At 39.5% G+C, this 13,759-nt stretch overlaps 1 protein-coding gene across 7 annotated transcripts in view; it reads left to right on the top strand.

The window, feature by feature from the left end:
• Nucleotides 1–13,759, top strand: part of PTPRE (protein tyrosine phosphatase receptor type E) — a 181,654-nt gene that overhangs the window by 117,511 nt on the left and 50,384 nt on the right. For 5 of the 7 annotated variants that reach the window (XM_050959414.1, XM_050959415.1, XM_050959413.1 and 2 more), the window contains 6 exons: nucleotides 5,656–5,746; nucleotides 6,666–6,742; nucleotides 6,874–6,910; nucleotides 7,765–7,862; nucleotides 10,773–10,892; nucleotides 11,693–11,856. In XM_050959414.1, the coding sequence (XP_050815371.1) occupies nucleotides 5,656–5,746; nucleotides 6,666–6,742; nucleotides 6,874–6,910; nucleotides 7,765–7,862; nucleotides 10,773–10,892; nucleotides 11,693–11,856 (587 nt within the window). Of the gene's footprint in view, nucleotides 1–3,770; nucleotides 3,859–5,655; nucleotides 5,747–6,665; nucleotides 6,743–6,873; nucleotides 6,911–7,764; nucleotides 7,863–10,772; nucleotides 10,893–11,692; nucleotides 11,857–13,759 lie in introns of those variants that run through there. The other 2 variants (XM_050959419.1, XM_050959416.1) reach the window with 2 other exon arrangements.

Raw genomic sequence — 13,759 nt, 5'->3', positions numbered from 1 at the left:
TCCTAGGGTGTGGATTGCATTGTTACGTGCGAATTCAGCATAGCATAGCAAAGGAAGCCGGTTATCCTGGTGGAAGGCAGTAAAGATACTGCTTCAAGATTTGATTGGCCTTTTCTATTTGCCCATTAGTATATCAGTGATAAGAGGATGAGAAGAGGGATTCGATGCCAAGGAGTCTGAGAAATTCCAGCTAGAGTCAGGAGATAAACTGAGACCCCCAGTCTGATGATAATGCCTGTTGTTAACCCAGGGTAGCAGAAGAATTTTGCAAGAAGAGCTGAGCCATGTCCCATATGGTAGGATCAGTATTGTACAGGTTAAAGAGTGCCATTGTTGTTAGGAGGTCAACAACAGCCAGGATTACAGTGTGTCCCTGGGAGCATGGCAGTTCTACAATAAAGTCAACTGATATAGTAGATGAAGGTTGTGGAGGTGTGGGCAGAGGCTGAAGGAGATGATCATGGTTTCTGGGTATAGTTGCAGGACCTTATATAATTCTTGATGTAAGCTTGTAGGCCTGTCCACCAGAAGCTCCGCAAGCCCGGATTGCAGGTCTTGAATTGTCCCAAATGGCCTGCAATAGGTTCAATATCTGAAGCTTGGGTTGTCCCTCCAGAACATAAATGCAGTCCTTGAGATAGGGGAGGCCATTCTGTAGTTTTAACTAACCACATTGTTCAGGGTCTGGTGGATCTGGGTTGCAAACTGGTCATCGGGAGCAGGAAGTGGATGAGGATGGCACGGCAAAGGCACCTGGAGCCTTTGATAGCCCTTTTTTAAACGTTCAATGTATATCTATCTAAATGAAATGCAAGTAGGATCCTGAAAGTAAGTAACAGAATTCTGCCCTATAAGTGTTTCATTTTTCTGTTTGTATGTGGAAAAAACAGCATTCATCTGCTGCCTTTCTTCACGGCAAATAATTAAATACAAATATGTTATCTAGTTTGCTTGGGTTTTTGCACCCCCCACACCCCCAATGTGCCTTATTTATATTTATTATTTATTTATTTACATAGCAGAAAAGCACCAAGCGCGCTTGCAGACATGTACGAGGACCAGGTTACTGCCTCAGAGAATTTATAGTTTAAGGCCCTGATCCTGCAGTTTAAGGCCCTGATTAACTTGAAGCATGTCAGTAGTCCCGTTGGAGCCAGTGAGATTCCTCATGTAAATACATGACAGTCAGACAAAAATACAAATGGAGTACGAGGGAAGGAGTATGACATGAGGGCAGTGACTGAGCAGATGTGTTTGGCATGTGTATTCTTTATCCCATTTTATTTTTCTAAGCACACTCAATGCGATTTGCCAGATGCATAGATGTTGGCAGGATCAGGCCTCACTAAAAATACAGTTATAATTAAAGTGGAGATGTTGAACATTATAGTGTATAATCATTCTTTTCTGAAAGTTATACAGGAACTCCTCACTTAAAGTCATTCCGGTTAACGTTGTTTCGATGTTAAGTTGCTGATCAATTAGGGAACATGCTCATTTAAAGTTGTGAAGTGCTCCCTTCTAATGTTGCATGTTTTGTCCACTGCTTGCAGGAAGAGCAGCCCATTGCAGCTAGCTGGTGGGTGGTTGGAACCAGGGTGGACCAGCAGCCCCCGTCTCAGCTTCCCCTATGAGCTCCCCACTCCCCTAAGTTTCCTATGCAGCAGCTGTCCCTCCCCCCAGTGCCATGTGCTGCTCCTGCCCTCTGCCTTGGAGCTGCTCCCAGAGACTCCTGCTTGCTGTGTGGGGGGAGAGGGGAAAATGGGGGCTAATGTCAGGGTGTCTCCCCCTCCCCCCTGCTCCTGCATCCTGCTTACCCTATCTTCCATAGAGCAGGGGGGACACACGAAGGAAGGAGGAAGCGTCTGGGCAGTAGCTGCCATCTCAAGTCTCAGCAAGCTGATTTAATTAACAAGGCAGTGTACTTAAGCCTGGGGTCAGCTACTTAAAGGGGAAATACGCATTTTTTTCTCTGTCTTCCCTCCCGCCTTTCCTGCTGCCTTGTAGAGTGTTGAGAGAGTTAACCCTTGAGGGCTCAGTCAATTGCTAGTTCATTTAGCAGTAAAGCATTCCCTTGGAAATATCCCACCCTCTGACTCCTCCACCTCAACCAAGCTTCACAATCATCATCACTGTGTACCAGTATTAAATTGTTTGTTTAAAACTTATACTCCATGTATGTGTGTGTATGTGTGTGTGTGTACACACACACACACCCCTCTACCCCGATATAACGCCACACGATATAACACAAATTAGGATATAACGCGGTAAAGCAGTGCCCCGGGAAGGGGTGGGGCTGTGCACTCTGACGGATCAAAGCAAATTTGATGTCACACAGTTTCACCTATAATGTGGTAAGATTTTTTGGCTCCCGAGGACAGCATTATATCGAGATAGAGATATGTGTGTGTATATATGTATATGTACTATAAAATATAGAATTTTTTCTGGTGAAAAAAATTTCCCCGGAACCTAACTCCCTCATTTACATGAATTCTTATGGGGAAGTTGGATTCGCTTAACATCGTTTCACTTAAAGTCGCATTTTTCAGGAACATAACTACAATGGTGAGTAAGGAGTTCCTGTAAAACATTTCACTGTGGTTTGGTTCAGGTGCCATTCAAACTTACAGAGAAGAAAGAATGACTTTTTAAACAATGTAAACATGTTGGGTGAGATCATGGCCTCCAGATGGATCTCATATGAGAGTGAGTGCATGGGGGGAGGGGACTCAGCTGTCTTCACGGCAGAACCGCCTTCTCCAGGATTCCTCTAAGTCCTCAGGATCTGAATTGGAGAAGGGTGTGGGGACTAGGCAGGACAGATGCACCATGGGGCGTGCATGTTGAATGGGGACAGATGCACTGTGTGCCCTTGTGGAAATAGGTAGAAAAGATGAATGCTCCTTCACAGTTCAACTCCCCACCCCCCTCTTGGCAACATAGCAAGGCACCTATGGTCACAGGAAGCTCTGGAAGTATGGTTCCAATGGAGATATGTTACCAGGCAGACATGGGCTGTCGGGAGTAATGAGCAGACACAAAGCACTTGGTCTTGTCATAGTAGTTGTCTTAAATGCAATGTTAACTTAAGTTATAACTCGAGTGTTGCTTCTAATTTGAGTTCTTTCCACACATACAAACCCTTAACTCATGTGTGGTGGTGCTTTTACCTTGATTTGACTCAAGAGGGGATATAGGCTAAACTTAAAGCTTGAATGAGCATAACTCATCAACAACTAATACTCTCTCATGTGGATACAGTCTAGTGCTGCTCAATTGCCACTGGTTCTCCAGTGCCTTCCCAAGTTCCCCGTTTGCCCAAAAAGGACAGACAAGTTTTCCCATAATTTATTGGGAAAAAATTCATAGAGCAGCTTAGCTTACTGCAGCACTAAGAACGACGGGATATGTTCTCCAGAAGTCTTAGCACCACACAAGAACCAGTTCAGTACCAGTATGGACACAGCAACTTGAATGTGGTTTCTCAGTATGGCTGCTCCCACCTGAGGTAGGCTAACTTGAGAGGAGTTACTTGAGTGTAGATAATTTGAGTGACGGCATACCCATGCATGGTCTTGTCATCCTTCGATCCTGGGGGATCCTTGTTCTGAAGGACCAAATCTTGTCTCATAAGAGAAGAATTATTTAAGAAGTAATTGTAGAGGTTTTCTCTCCTTTCGCTATTTTCCGTGTGGCTGGGGGAGGAAAGAAGGGGTTACGGTCGGAAGAGGCAATCCAGCCCATTGCACTGTTTTTATGTGCTCTTTTAGTGAAAATGCAGCATTGGGGGACAGGATGTCCAAGAATATTTTGACTCACTTTTCAAGTTGAAAAGCACTGTTTAAAGAGGAAGTAAGTATTTTGTGCTTTATTGAAAATATTTACTGGTAATTAAGTTAGATTTTCTGGTGTTTATTAATGCAAGTCCTTTTTTGTTGTACATTTTAAGTTCTTTTTGAATGATTTTCATAACAGTTAATTAGGGACTTCAAAATTTGTGGACTTTATTCATAGAGGGAAATAAGGGAATAAGTTTATATGCAAAAACAAAATAAATTATTTACTTACGTTTAAAATGTTCTAATTAAGTTTTTTTCTTGGCCTTTTTAATAAAATGTTCATAAGTTTGTTAGTAGTGTACAGAAACCAACATAAAAACATGCTACTATTCCATGATGAAAATTAACACCAAAGCAATTTATCTTCATCGTTATATTCATTCGTTGTTCAGTCCTGAGAACTCTGCTTCATCGGTGTTTTTAAGGGGGAATTCCACATAATGCATTGCCAGGATCAGGCAGGGAGTGCTGCATTGAGTGTTTCTTGAAATAGATACTCTGTCATCTTTCTCTTAAGTGATTCACATAATATAGCTATATTCCGTTTGATCAAGTTCCTGAAAAAAAAAAGAAAAAAAAAAGCTTGAAAGAAGGATGGGAAAAAGCACAAATAGCGACTGTCGTTCTGAAATGTAGAACTACTGCGACTGTGGTGAGAGGGCATAAAAATTGTCAGGATTGTGACATAGGCAAAGATCTTGAACCTGATTCTCATTTACACTAAGTCCATTTTATACTATTCTGGTAGCATAAAGGGACACTGTAGCAGGCAGTGACCCTGAATCTGCTTCTCCCAGCTGGCCCTTTAAATTAGTCCCATTGGGCTCTGTCCAGACTAGCAGCAAAATCTCTCAAATAAACAAAAATTTGGAATGAAAACGCCACATCCAATCCCCTTTCTCTGTCCCCTCCGCCCCCGAACCTCACAGGTGTTCACGCGGAGTGGGAGTGTTTTCACATGCCCTTCCACAGTTTTGGAGGCAGTCCAGCAGGTTCCATCTCATTCTCTCTGGTCAGGGAGTTATTGCTGTCTCCTTCATCTTCTCCCTATCCTTTTTTCTTCACATCATAATATTTTCCTGTTAATTTCCTGTTAATTAATCTCATTTTGATTGTCCTGACAAAAGCATTTATTTTCAGGTACTTAGTATGTGACTAAGAGTTTATTCACAATCTCAGGTTTAGCTGATTACTACCAGGTTGGTTAAATTTTGGGTACCATTTCAGTTATCCTAATGGGCCGGCAGCTCCCAAGGCGATCCCTAGGCTCAGGGCATAAAGGCGATACAAAGTCACCTTTGGATCCCCCTTGCCCAGGCCCTGAACTGAATGGAGTGGATGTTTGATATTCAGTTTTCTTAACATTTTTTAACCTTCTTTGCTAATATTCAAATGTATTAATGTATTAAGATCAAATTTGATCCATACAACCAAATTTCTAAGTCAGAGCCCTGTCGCCCCACATCTTTCTGACAGCATAATGAGGAGTCATATCATTTGGTGTTTTCTAGTGGCAGCCTGAGTTTCAATAATTTATTTGCTCTCTTAAATAGCAAAAGTCACAGTGTTCTTCAAAGCTAGAATTTAAAAAGTAATGCTGAAGTTCTGAGTTATCAAAAGGTTATGAGCTATTTTAGAAAGATGAGGAAAAAATCACTTTTTTTTTTTCAAGAATTACAGTGTGCCGAGAAATTACTTATCTTAGATGTAGGCCATTGTGTGTTGTCACATCTTTTCTTAAGTCCTGTGCAGCTAACGTTTATTACAGGATGTTCTTGCATTTCCTTGACTTTACACATTTTCATTATAGTCATTACCAGCCCGATGCATGCAAGGAACATTTGAAATGGCAAATAAAGAAGAAAACAGAGAGAAAAACAGATATCCCAACATCCTTCCTTGTAAGACTTTACAATTTATTTTCTAAATATCAGTCAAATGTCTGGATGCCTCTTACACCAATCATGCCTGTAATGTCTGCATTCACTGAGTATACCTGAGTAAAGCTGATTAATTGACCTAAAAAAATGCTATTTATATGTTACCAGTCGCACATCTGCAAAGTAAGCTTCTTTTGGAGTGGTGTCTCTTTGGATAATAATTGCCTTCCATTAAATTTGTCTTTAATTTCAGAGGGTTTGATATGAATCCTTAGAATCACCCCAAAACGTAAGATGGTTCTCTTGAAACTCAGTTCAGATTTGTGCAATAAAAAAGAAAAGAGCTTTGAGTATATGGGCCAACCTTGAAGTATTTAACAAACCTTATCTATTACAAATGTTTTGCACACTATGCAAAAAGTATTGCATTCTCAGTAACCCAGTATAAGTATGGAGGTGGAGCAGGGTTTTTATAGTGAAGGCTTGTTAACCTGATATCCAAAAGCTCTGTGCACTGTACAATTACAATACAATTCAAAGAGACCTCTTCACAACTACCTTAAACAAATTATTCCCTGTCTATTCACCTAAAACTCCCTTTGAAACAGGTGAGACTTGCAGCATGTCTTCAAGGTCACTGTTTGCAGGCTCTGGTGAAACAAGACTGTAAGGGACCAAAATCTTCCATAAGTTTTACATCAGCAAGGTCAGCATGATATGGCCCATATGACATATCCGTTATATACACTGTATTAGTCAGCCTTTTATGATATTTAATGATGGCAGAATAATAATGCAAATACTATGGTTCATAAAGTGAAGTGCAGATCTATCACTGGCATGTTAAAGGGCTTTGTATTTTGAGGAAAATTTCTGATTGATGTTAATAATATAACTTTATCTACCATATAGACTCTAATAACAATTTCTTTCTTCTCAGATGATCATTCCAGAGTAATTCTGACCCAAATAGATGGAGTTCAGTCTTCAGACTATATTAACGCTTCATACATAGATGTAAGCTAATAGTTTTTCACTTTCATTCAGATTGCTAATTGTAATTGTAAACTAAATGTCAAATAGACATTTGTCTTACAGCACATCTTGGCATTTCATTCTTTAACTAGCCATAAATTTTATTTCTGTAGGGTTACAAAGAAAAGAATAAATTTATAGCTGCTCAAGGTAATGTATTTTCCTGACTCCATTTTTGTACTTACATGCACCAGAATGCAACCCTCCCACTCATCCCCCCCACTCTCTTTCCACACACATACTAAAAAAAACTCACAGCCCACATCAAGGTTAATATGTTGCAAGATCAAAAATTCCTTCCTAAGCATAAATAAGTTGGTCTGCTGAATCATGGTCATTGAAGTGAGAGTTGTGTTAGACACACTAAACTGAGCCCATTGCCTGACCTACTGCACATAGTGTATCTAGAGGAAGGGGGGATGGCTGCTGCTCATAGAAAGGTGGGACAACCCTGCTCCCAAAGCAGCAACATTTATGTCTCCAAGAGCTGTGGACCAACCTGCCTGGAGCATGGACTGTGTCTGAAATGCCAGCCTACTGCTGGAAATAGTCTGAGTCCACTCACCCCACCCAATCAATCCGGAAGCTAGATATACCCATCTCAGTTTCTGCCTCTACTGGTGCAGGCCTATTTGATGATGATATATTACAACTGGTCAAATTTCCAGTCATGTCAATTGGAGTGATCATGCTGGGTCTTGCAAGCAATCCTTGAGTAAATACAAAAATCCTCATTGTTTCAAGAAGTACTTAGTGATTACAGTGATTGTATAACATAGTAAATGTTTTCTGTAAATTGATAGAGTTCATAAAGCTGTGCTTCAAAGAAGTGAGATTTTCAATGTACATGTAGTGCATTTGTAAAACTGAGGCATTTACAATCAGTATATTTTCATGAGATATGAGCTGGTAACTCATGAATGGAAGAGAAAAATGTTCTTGTGTACTGTGATATTGCTTGTTCTTTTATGTCTCTTGAGTATAGAACTGTATTCTATGTGCAGGACCTAAACAAGAAACAGTTAATGATTTCTGGAGGATGATATGGGAGCAGAAATCTTCAATTATTGTTATGTTAACAAACTTGAAAGAAAGAAAAGAGGTAAGTCACTTTTATTTCAGTTTTGATCTGCCTGAAATAATCCCCACATTAAGTAGCCTCTGGCTGCAATGTACTACTTAGCATCTAACTGTTAATGGCTGTCACCACTTCCTTTTCCAGTCGTTTCTGAGGTTTTAAGTCTCTGCTAAAAATGTAGTTGTAACTTACAAAATTTCAAGCTTGTAAATATTCTCTGGTGACTAATTTCCTCATAACGAATCTTTTATCATGTGCTACACTGCCTCGCTGTCAGACTTTAAGTCAAAGGCAAATTGAAATGAGCCCTTTTTTTGCTTCTGCTGCAATGTATGTGAGACTGGCTTTATAGGTTGGATTGAGAATAGGAATGAATGTTGAATCGGTATTACTCTTTTTTAAAAGTTTTCAGTTAAAAGAATGATTGCATTCATAGTGTGATCACTGCAGTTGGATATGGCTAATCTGAAAACAGCCTATTTTATTGTGAAAGGCTGCATTACAAATCTGTTTGTGGTTTGCTGTTCTCACATCCATCCCCTCATTCTGGATTGTTCCTCCCCTCCTATTTCATATGTATCCTTCCTTATGTATGAGTTGAACAGTAAAATTTAATGAAATTATGTAGGGTAACACTTAAGAGCTCAAGATTATTACATAATTAACTTCTCTGCTGACTCACCAAAAGTAATTTAAAAAAATAAGTCTGATAAAAAACAAAAAAAATCTACCAATGCGCCATCACAAATTTTGCTCTTGGGCAGTTTTCTTTTAAATGCCTATTAATCCTCATGGGCTAGTTAGTTAAACATTCCAAACACTCAAAAGTGCAAGTTTGGAGCTTGGCTTCCTCAAGCAATGTGAACTGAGGGTGCATTGAAAGCAATATGCCAAGTTACTGAGAACAATGTACCGTGTTCTGCTGAAGAGTGACCTCTCCTGCCAGGTAAAGAGTAGTGTCGATAAACTCCAAAATAACTCCCAACAATTCCTCCTTAAGATCAAAGGATAATTATTCTAGAGGGTGAGGGTACACATCATAAGCATTGAGATAGTTAATGTACGTTAGTGGTGTTAATTAATTTACACAGCAGCTCTTTACAGTTACATATTTTTATCAGAATAAGGAAAAGCTATTTGTCTGATTGCGCCTAACAGCTATGAAGGAGGTACTCCCTGTTTGCATGTACAAGGCCCTCTTCCTTTTCTGCAATCTTAGGGTATGGCTACACTTGAAATTTCAAAGCGCTGCCGCAGGTGTAGCTTGCAGCACTGGGAGCCGCGCTCCCAGCGCTGCAGCACTGATTACACTGAGGCTTTACAGCGCTGTATCTTGCAGTGCTCAAGGGGGTGTTTTTTCACACCCCTGAGCGTGAAAGTTGCAGCGCTGTAAAGTGCCAGTGTAGCCATGGCCTCAATATTACCAGCCTTACTGCATGGTCAAACAGCATACTCATACCAAGGCCTGACATACTGACGCTAGTGCCCACAAACGTCACCAAATCTCATTTGAACAGATTGGAGACTCCTTTCAGGCAAATACCCATCAGGCCATAATGGTTGGTAAAATGCTTATTCCACAGAAGGAGACATATTGCTATCTTTTATCCTACTGCTAGAATCCCCATGCAACTGATGACTCTCACCCAAGGTTACCTGACTTTTCTCACCTATTAACCAGCCCTAAATCTGGAGTTGGGGGTGAAAGCTGTCAGATAAATGCATGCGATTAGAAAAATAAACAAATAAAAAGGATGGAACAGTCATTGAAACCAACCAACCAAACTGAAAGCCTCTTTCCTCATGATCTGGCTTCCAAAGGAGCATGTGAAGACTCCATCCAAACCATATATTTCTTGTTGTGTAATTGTATAATAATGCAGATAACTAACATTGAGAGCATTAGCACAAAACCTTAAAATCATGTCCTGGTTTAGATTAAAAAACAAAACATCCTCTAAATTAGGGCTGTCAAGCGATTAATTTTTTTAAATCATGATTAATTGTGCGATTAATCATGCTGTTAAACAGTAATAGAATATCATTTATTTAAATATTTTTGGATGTTTTCCACATTTTCATATATATTGATTTCAATTTCAACACAAAATACAAAGTGTACATATTTATATTTATTTTGTATTATAAATGCACTGTAAAAATAACAAGTATTTTTCAGTTCACTTTATACAAGTACTGTAGTGCAATCTCTTTATCATGAAAGTTGAATTTACAAATGTAAAATTATGCACACACAAAAAATTGCATTCAAAAATAAAACAGCGTCAAACTTTAGAGCCTACAAGTCTGCATGTCTCCTGGAATGGTGGTTGAAGCATGAAGGGATATATGAATCTTTAGCACATCTGGCACGTATATCTTGCAATGTCAGCTACAACAATGCTATGTGAATGTCTGTTCTCACTTTCAGGCAGCATTGTCTTCTGCACATGTAAGCAAACTTGTTTGTCTAAGCGATTGGCTGAACAAGATGTAGGACTGAGTGGACTTGTAAGCTCTAAAGTTTGACATTGTTTTGTTTTTGAGTGCAGTTATGTAACAAAAAAATCTACATTTGTAAGTTGCACTTTTACGAAAAAGAGATTGCACTACAGTACTTGTATGAGGTGAATTGAAAAATACTATTTCTTTTATCATTTTGTATCAAATGTAGAAAAACATCCAAAATATTTAATAAATGCCAATTGGCATTCTGTTGTTTAACAGTGCGATTAAAACTGCTATTAATCGTGATTAATTATAATAAAGTTAATCATGCAAGTTAACTGCGATTAATCAACAGCCCTACTCTAAATATTCATAGAGGTTTAATTTTATTACTTTAAAATAATTTTATAGCTATATGCCATCAGTAATGGAAGTGGGCACACAATATTTAAAAGTACTAAATGTACCTACTGCATGTTTCTGTAGGATAAATGTTATCAATACTGGCCAGATCAAGGATGCTGGACTTACGGAAATATCAGAGTTTCTGTGGAAGATACTATCGTTCTCGTGGACTACACCATTCGCAAGTTTTGTATACAGTCAGTAAGTAAAAGCACTCTTTCTACTCCTTAAGATTGGTTTTTATTTTGTTTTTTAAAGCAAAGTATAACAGAAATTCAGGCTTTTGTTTAAAATGAATTTAACTGGAAATTTAGTTTTTAACTAAAATTGAGTTGAAACATATATGTAGACTAAGGGAGCAGTAAGTTCATGAAATTGAGTTGTTGGAGTGAAAGAGAATTAATTATGCAAATATTGATGGCTGTATAGAATAATGTGGGAGCTGTAATCCTCTTTGCCTGCGTTTGGGCTATATGGGACTTAAGTTTAAAGAGGGATCAGTCAAACTGGATCCTCTGAGTAGGTAACAACCCTTGGAAGGTATTTTCCACTGATTGATTATGTGTTATTTTGGAGGAACTTGGGAGAGTGTTTTCCCTCCTTTGTGCAAAAATATTTTTGAAGTGAGGGAAAGTTTTCAAATCATTAAAAATGTAAAAGATATTAAAATTATCTAGAGATGGAAGAGGTCTTATCACAGCACACATGAAGGGCCAAACACAGGCAAAGAGGAGAGGGAGGGTTACAGCTCCCTGATTCCCTGCCATAGCTTGGCCAGTGAGAGTTTTTTGTCAGAGTAAGGATGGAGTAAGAGTGAAGAAGGACTTCAGGATTTGGCCCATGGTTAATAGAAATTGTGAATCACATTTCTCATGAACAGTACCCTGGTGCTACTCAAATTTAAATGGAAAGGATATGGGTTAGTCAGCCTATGGTAATGTTTGCAAGTCTTAACATAGGACATAAAATTTCACATTAACAGTCTGTTTGTGTGTTTCTAGCAGCTTCATGATGGCTGTAAAGTTCCAAGGCTTGTAACACAGCTCCATTTTACCAGCTGGCCTGATTTTGGCGTGCCTTTCACACCCATTGGGATGCTGAAGTTTCTGAAAAAAGTCAAAACATTGAATCCTTCACATGTTGGACCAATTGTGGTTCACTGTAGGTATGTACGCACTCTAAACTATTCTGTCTTCTTGAGCTTTAATGGTTTGTAAAGTGCTTTGTGTATGTCAAAACTACATTTGTCTCTTCACTGAAAATGCCATAGTTTTGCATAAAAGTCAGAACTTGCAAAGTTATTTTAGTGTTCATCATAGCCAGGGAGAGGAATGAATTCAAAAATTCTGCCTTTTCTCTCATTTTAATATTGAAACTTCAGTTTGTTGTTCCCAGAGTGATAGGCAATCTGTGACATCAACATATTCCCTGTCAGAAAAACAGATTTGTAACAAATGGGCTCACTCTGCCATTGAATGTTCCTCAGAGAATAAATCCCCCAGTTTTCTCACAGTAGAAATGTTGTTTGCTCTTATAGTTTGCCCACTCTGTGCTAGATATGCTGTCATGTAGACTTGTACTTGAGATAATTTGTTCAACACTATGATGTTGGCAGTCTAGATGTCCCATTACTACATGTACTGAGTGTGTTCCAATTCATGTACAAACATTTGAGCCTCTTGCCAGTAAGGGGTTAATGATAAACCATTGAAAATGTGTTATAAAAATGAACAAAAATAGATCAGGTTTTTGTAGAAGTTCAAAACAAATGTTACAACTTTTACATTAGAACTGCTATATTTTAGACATCAAGCATGAAATAGTCCTTTCTCAGGAACAATATCTCTACGTAAGATTAGAATAAAAAGAATAAAATAAGTGGCTTTGTAGGGTTTTTTGTTTTTTTTTTTGTTAAGGAAATCACTTTTTTAATTTTTGGTCTGTTGATTTGTTTTCAGTTGCTCTGTTTGACATTGATAAATATTCTCAATGGGCTTTAAAACATACTCTTCAGTGTGGGACAGCGTGCATTCCTTTATCAGGCATCAGCCATCCTTTTGTTCATTGTTCATCAGATAAACACCTGTTTTAGGCCTGGTCTACACTACGACTTTAGGTTGAATTTAGCAGCGTTACCTCGATTTAACCCTGGACCTGTCCACACGACGAAGCCCTTTTTTCAACTTAAAGGGGTCTTTAAATCGATTTCTTTATGCCACCTCCGATGAGGGGATTAGGCCTTGCCGGGTCGAATTTGGGATAGTGTGGATGCAATTTAACGGTATTGGCCTCCGGGAGCTATCCCAGAGTACTCCATTGTGATGGCTCTGGACAGCGCTCTCAATTCAGATGCACTGGCCAGGTAGACAGGAAAAGGCCTGCGAACTTTTGAATTTCATTTCCTGTTTGGCCAGCGTGTTTGCAGAGCTCATCAGCATGATGTGCATATTGCTGGGGCACGTTGCCCAGCCCGTACTTTGTGAGAAGTCTGTGACCATGTCCCTCTCGTCACCGCGCTGCCATCGCCTCCTCGCCTGGTTTTGCGTGAAACAATTGTCTGCCATTGCTCTGACGGAAGGAGAGGAGACTGACGACATGGCTTACAGGGAATTAAAATCAACAAAAGGGGTGGCTTTACATCAAGGAGAACTCAAAACCCTGGGTTTAGCAGGCCATTGATTTCACAAAACAAATCGGGTCAATTTTTTGTTTTGCTCCATCTATCTTTTACATCTTAAGCTGGCAGCAGATGGTGCAGTACGACTGAAAGCCATCATCATCTCCTGGCTGCTTGCCAGAGGATGGTGCAGTAGGACTGCTAGCCATCGTCATCTCTTGGATGCTTGGCAGAAGATGGGAATGACCTGGCTTAGTCACTCCCATGTCTGCCCAGGCACCCCTGACCGATCTCACCGAAGTTGGCTAAAAGAGCACTCAGGAATATGACAACGATGGCTACCAATTGTAATGCATCATCTGCTGCCAAAAGGCAATGTGCTGCTGCTGTATAGCAATGCAGTCCCACGTCTGCCAGCACCCAGGAGACGTATGATGATGGTGAGCTGAGT

Source organism: Gopherus flavomarginatus, chromosome 6, assembly GCF_025201925.1.
Source record: "Gopherus flavomarginatus isolate rGopFla2 chromosome 6, rGopFla2.mat.asm, whole genome shotgun sequence".
Taxonomy (NCBI): domain Eukaryota; kingdom Metazoa; phylum Chordata; order Testudines; family Testudinidae; genus Gopherus; species Gopherus flavomarginatus.
The sequence above is the reverse complement of the archived record's forward strand: the minus strand, read 5'-3'. Positions and strand labels throughout refer to the sequence as shown.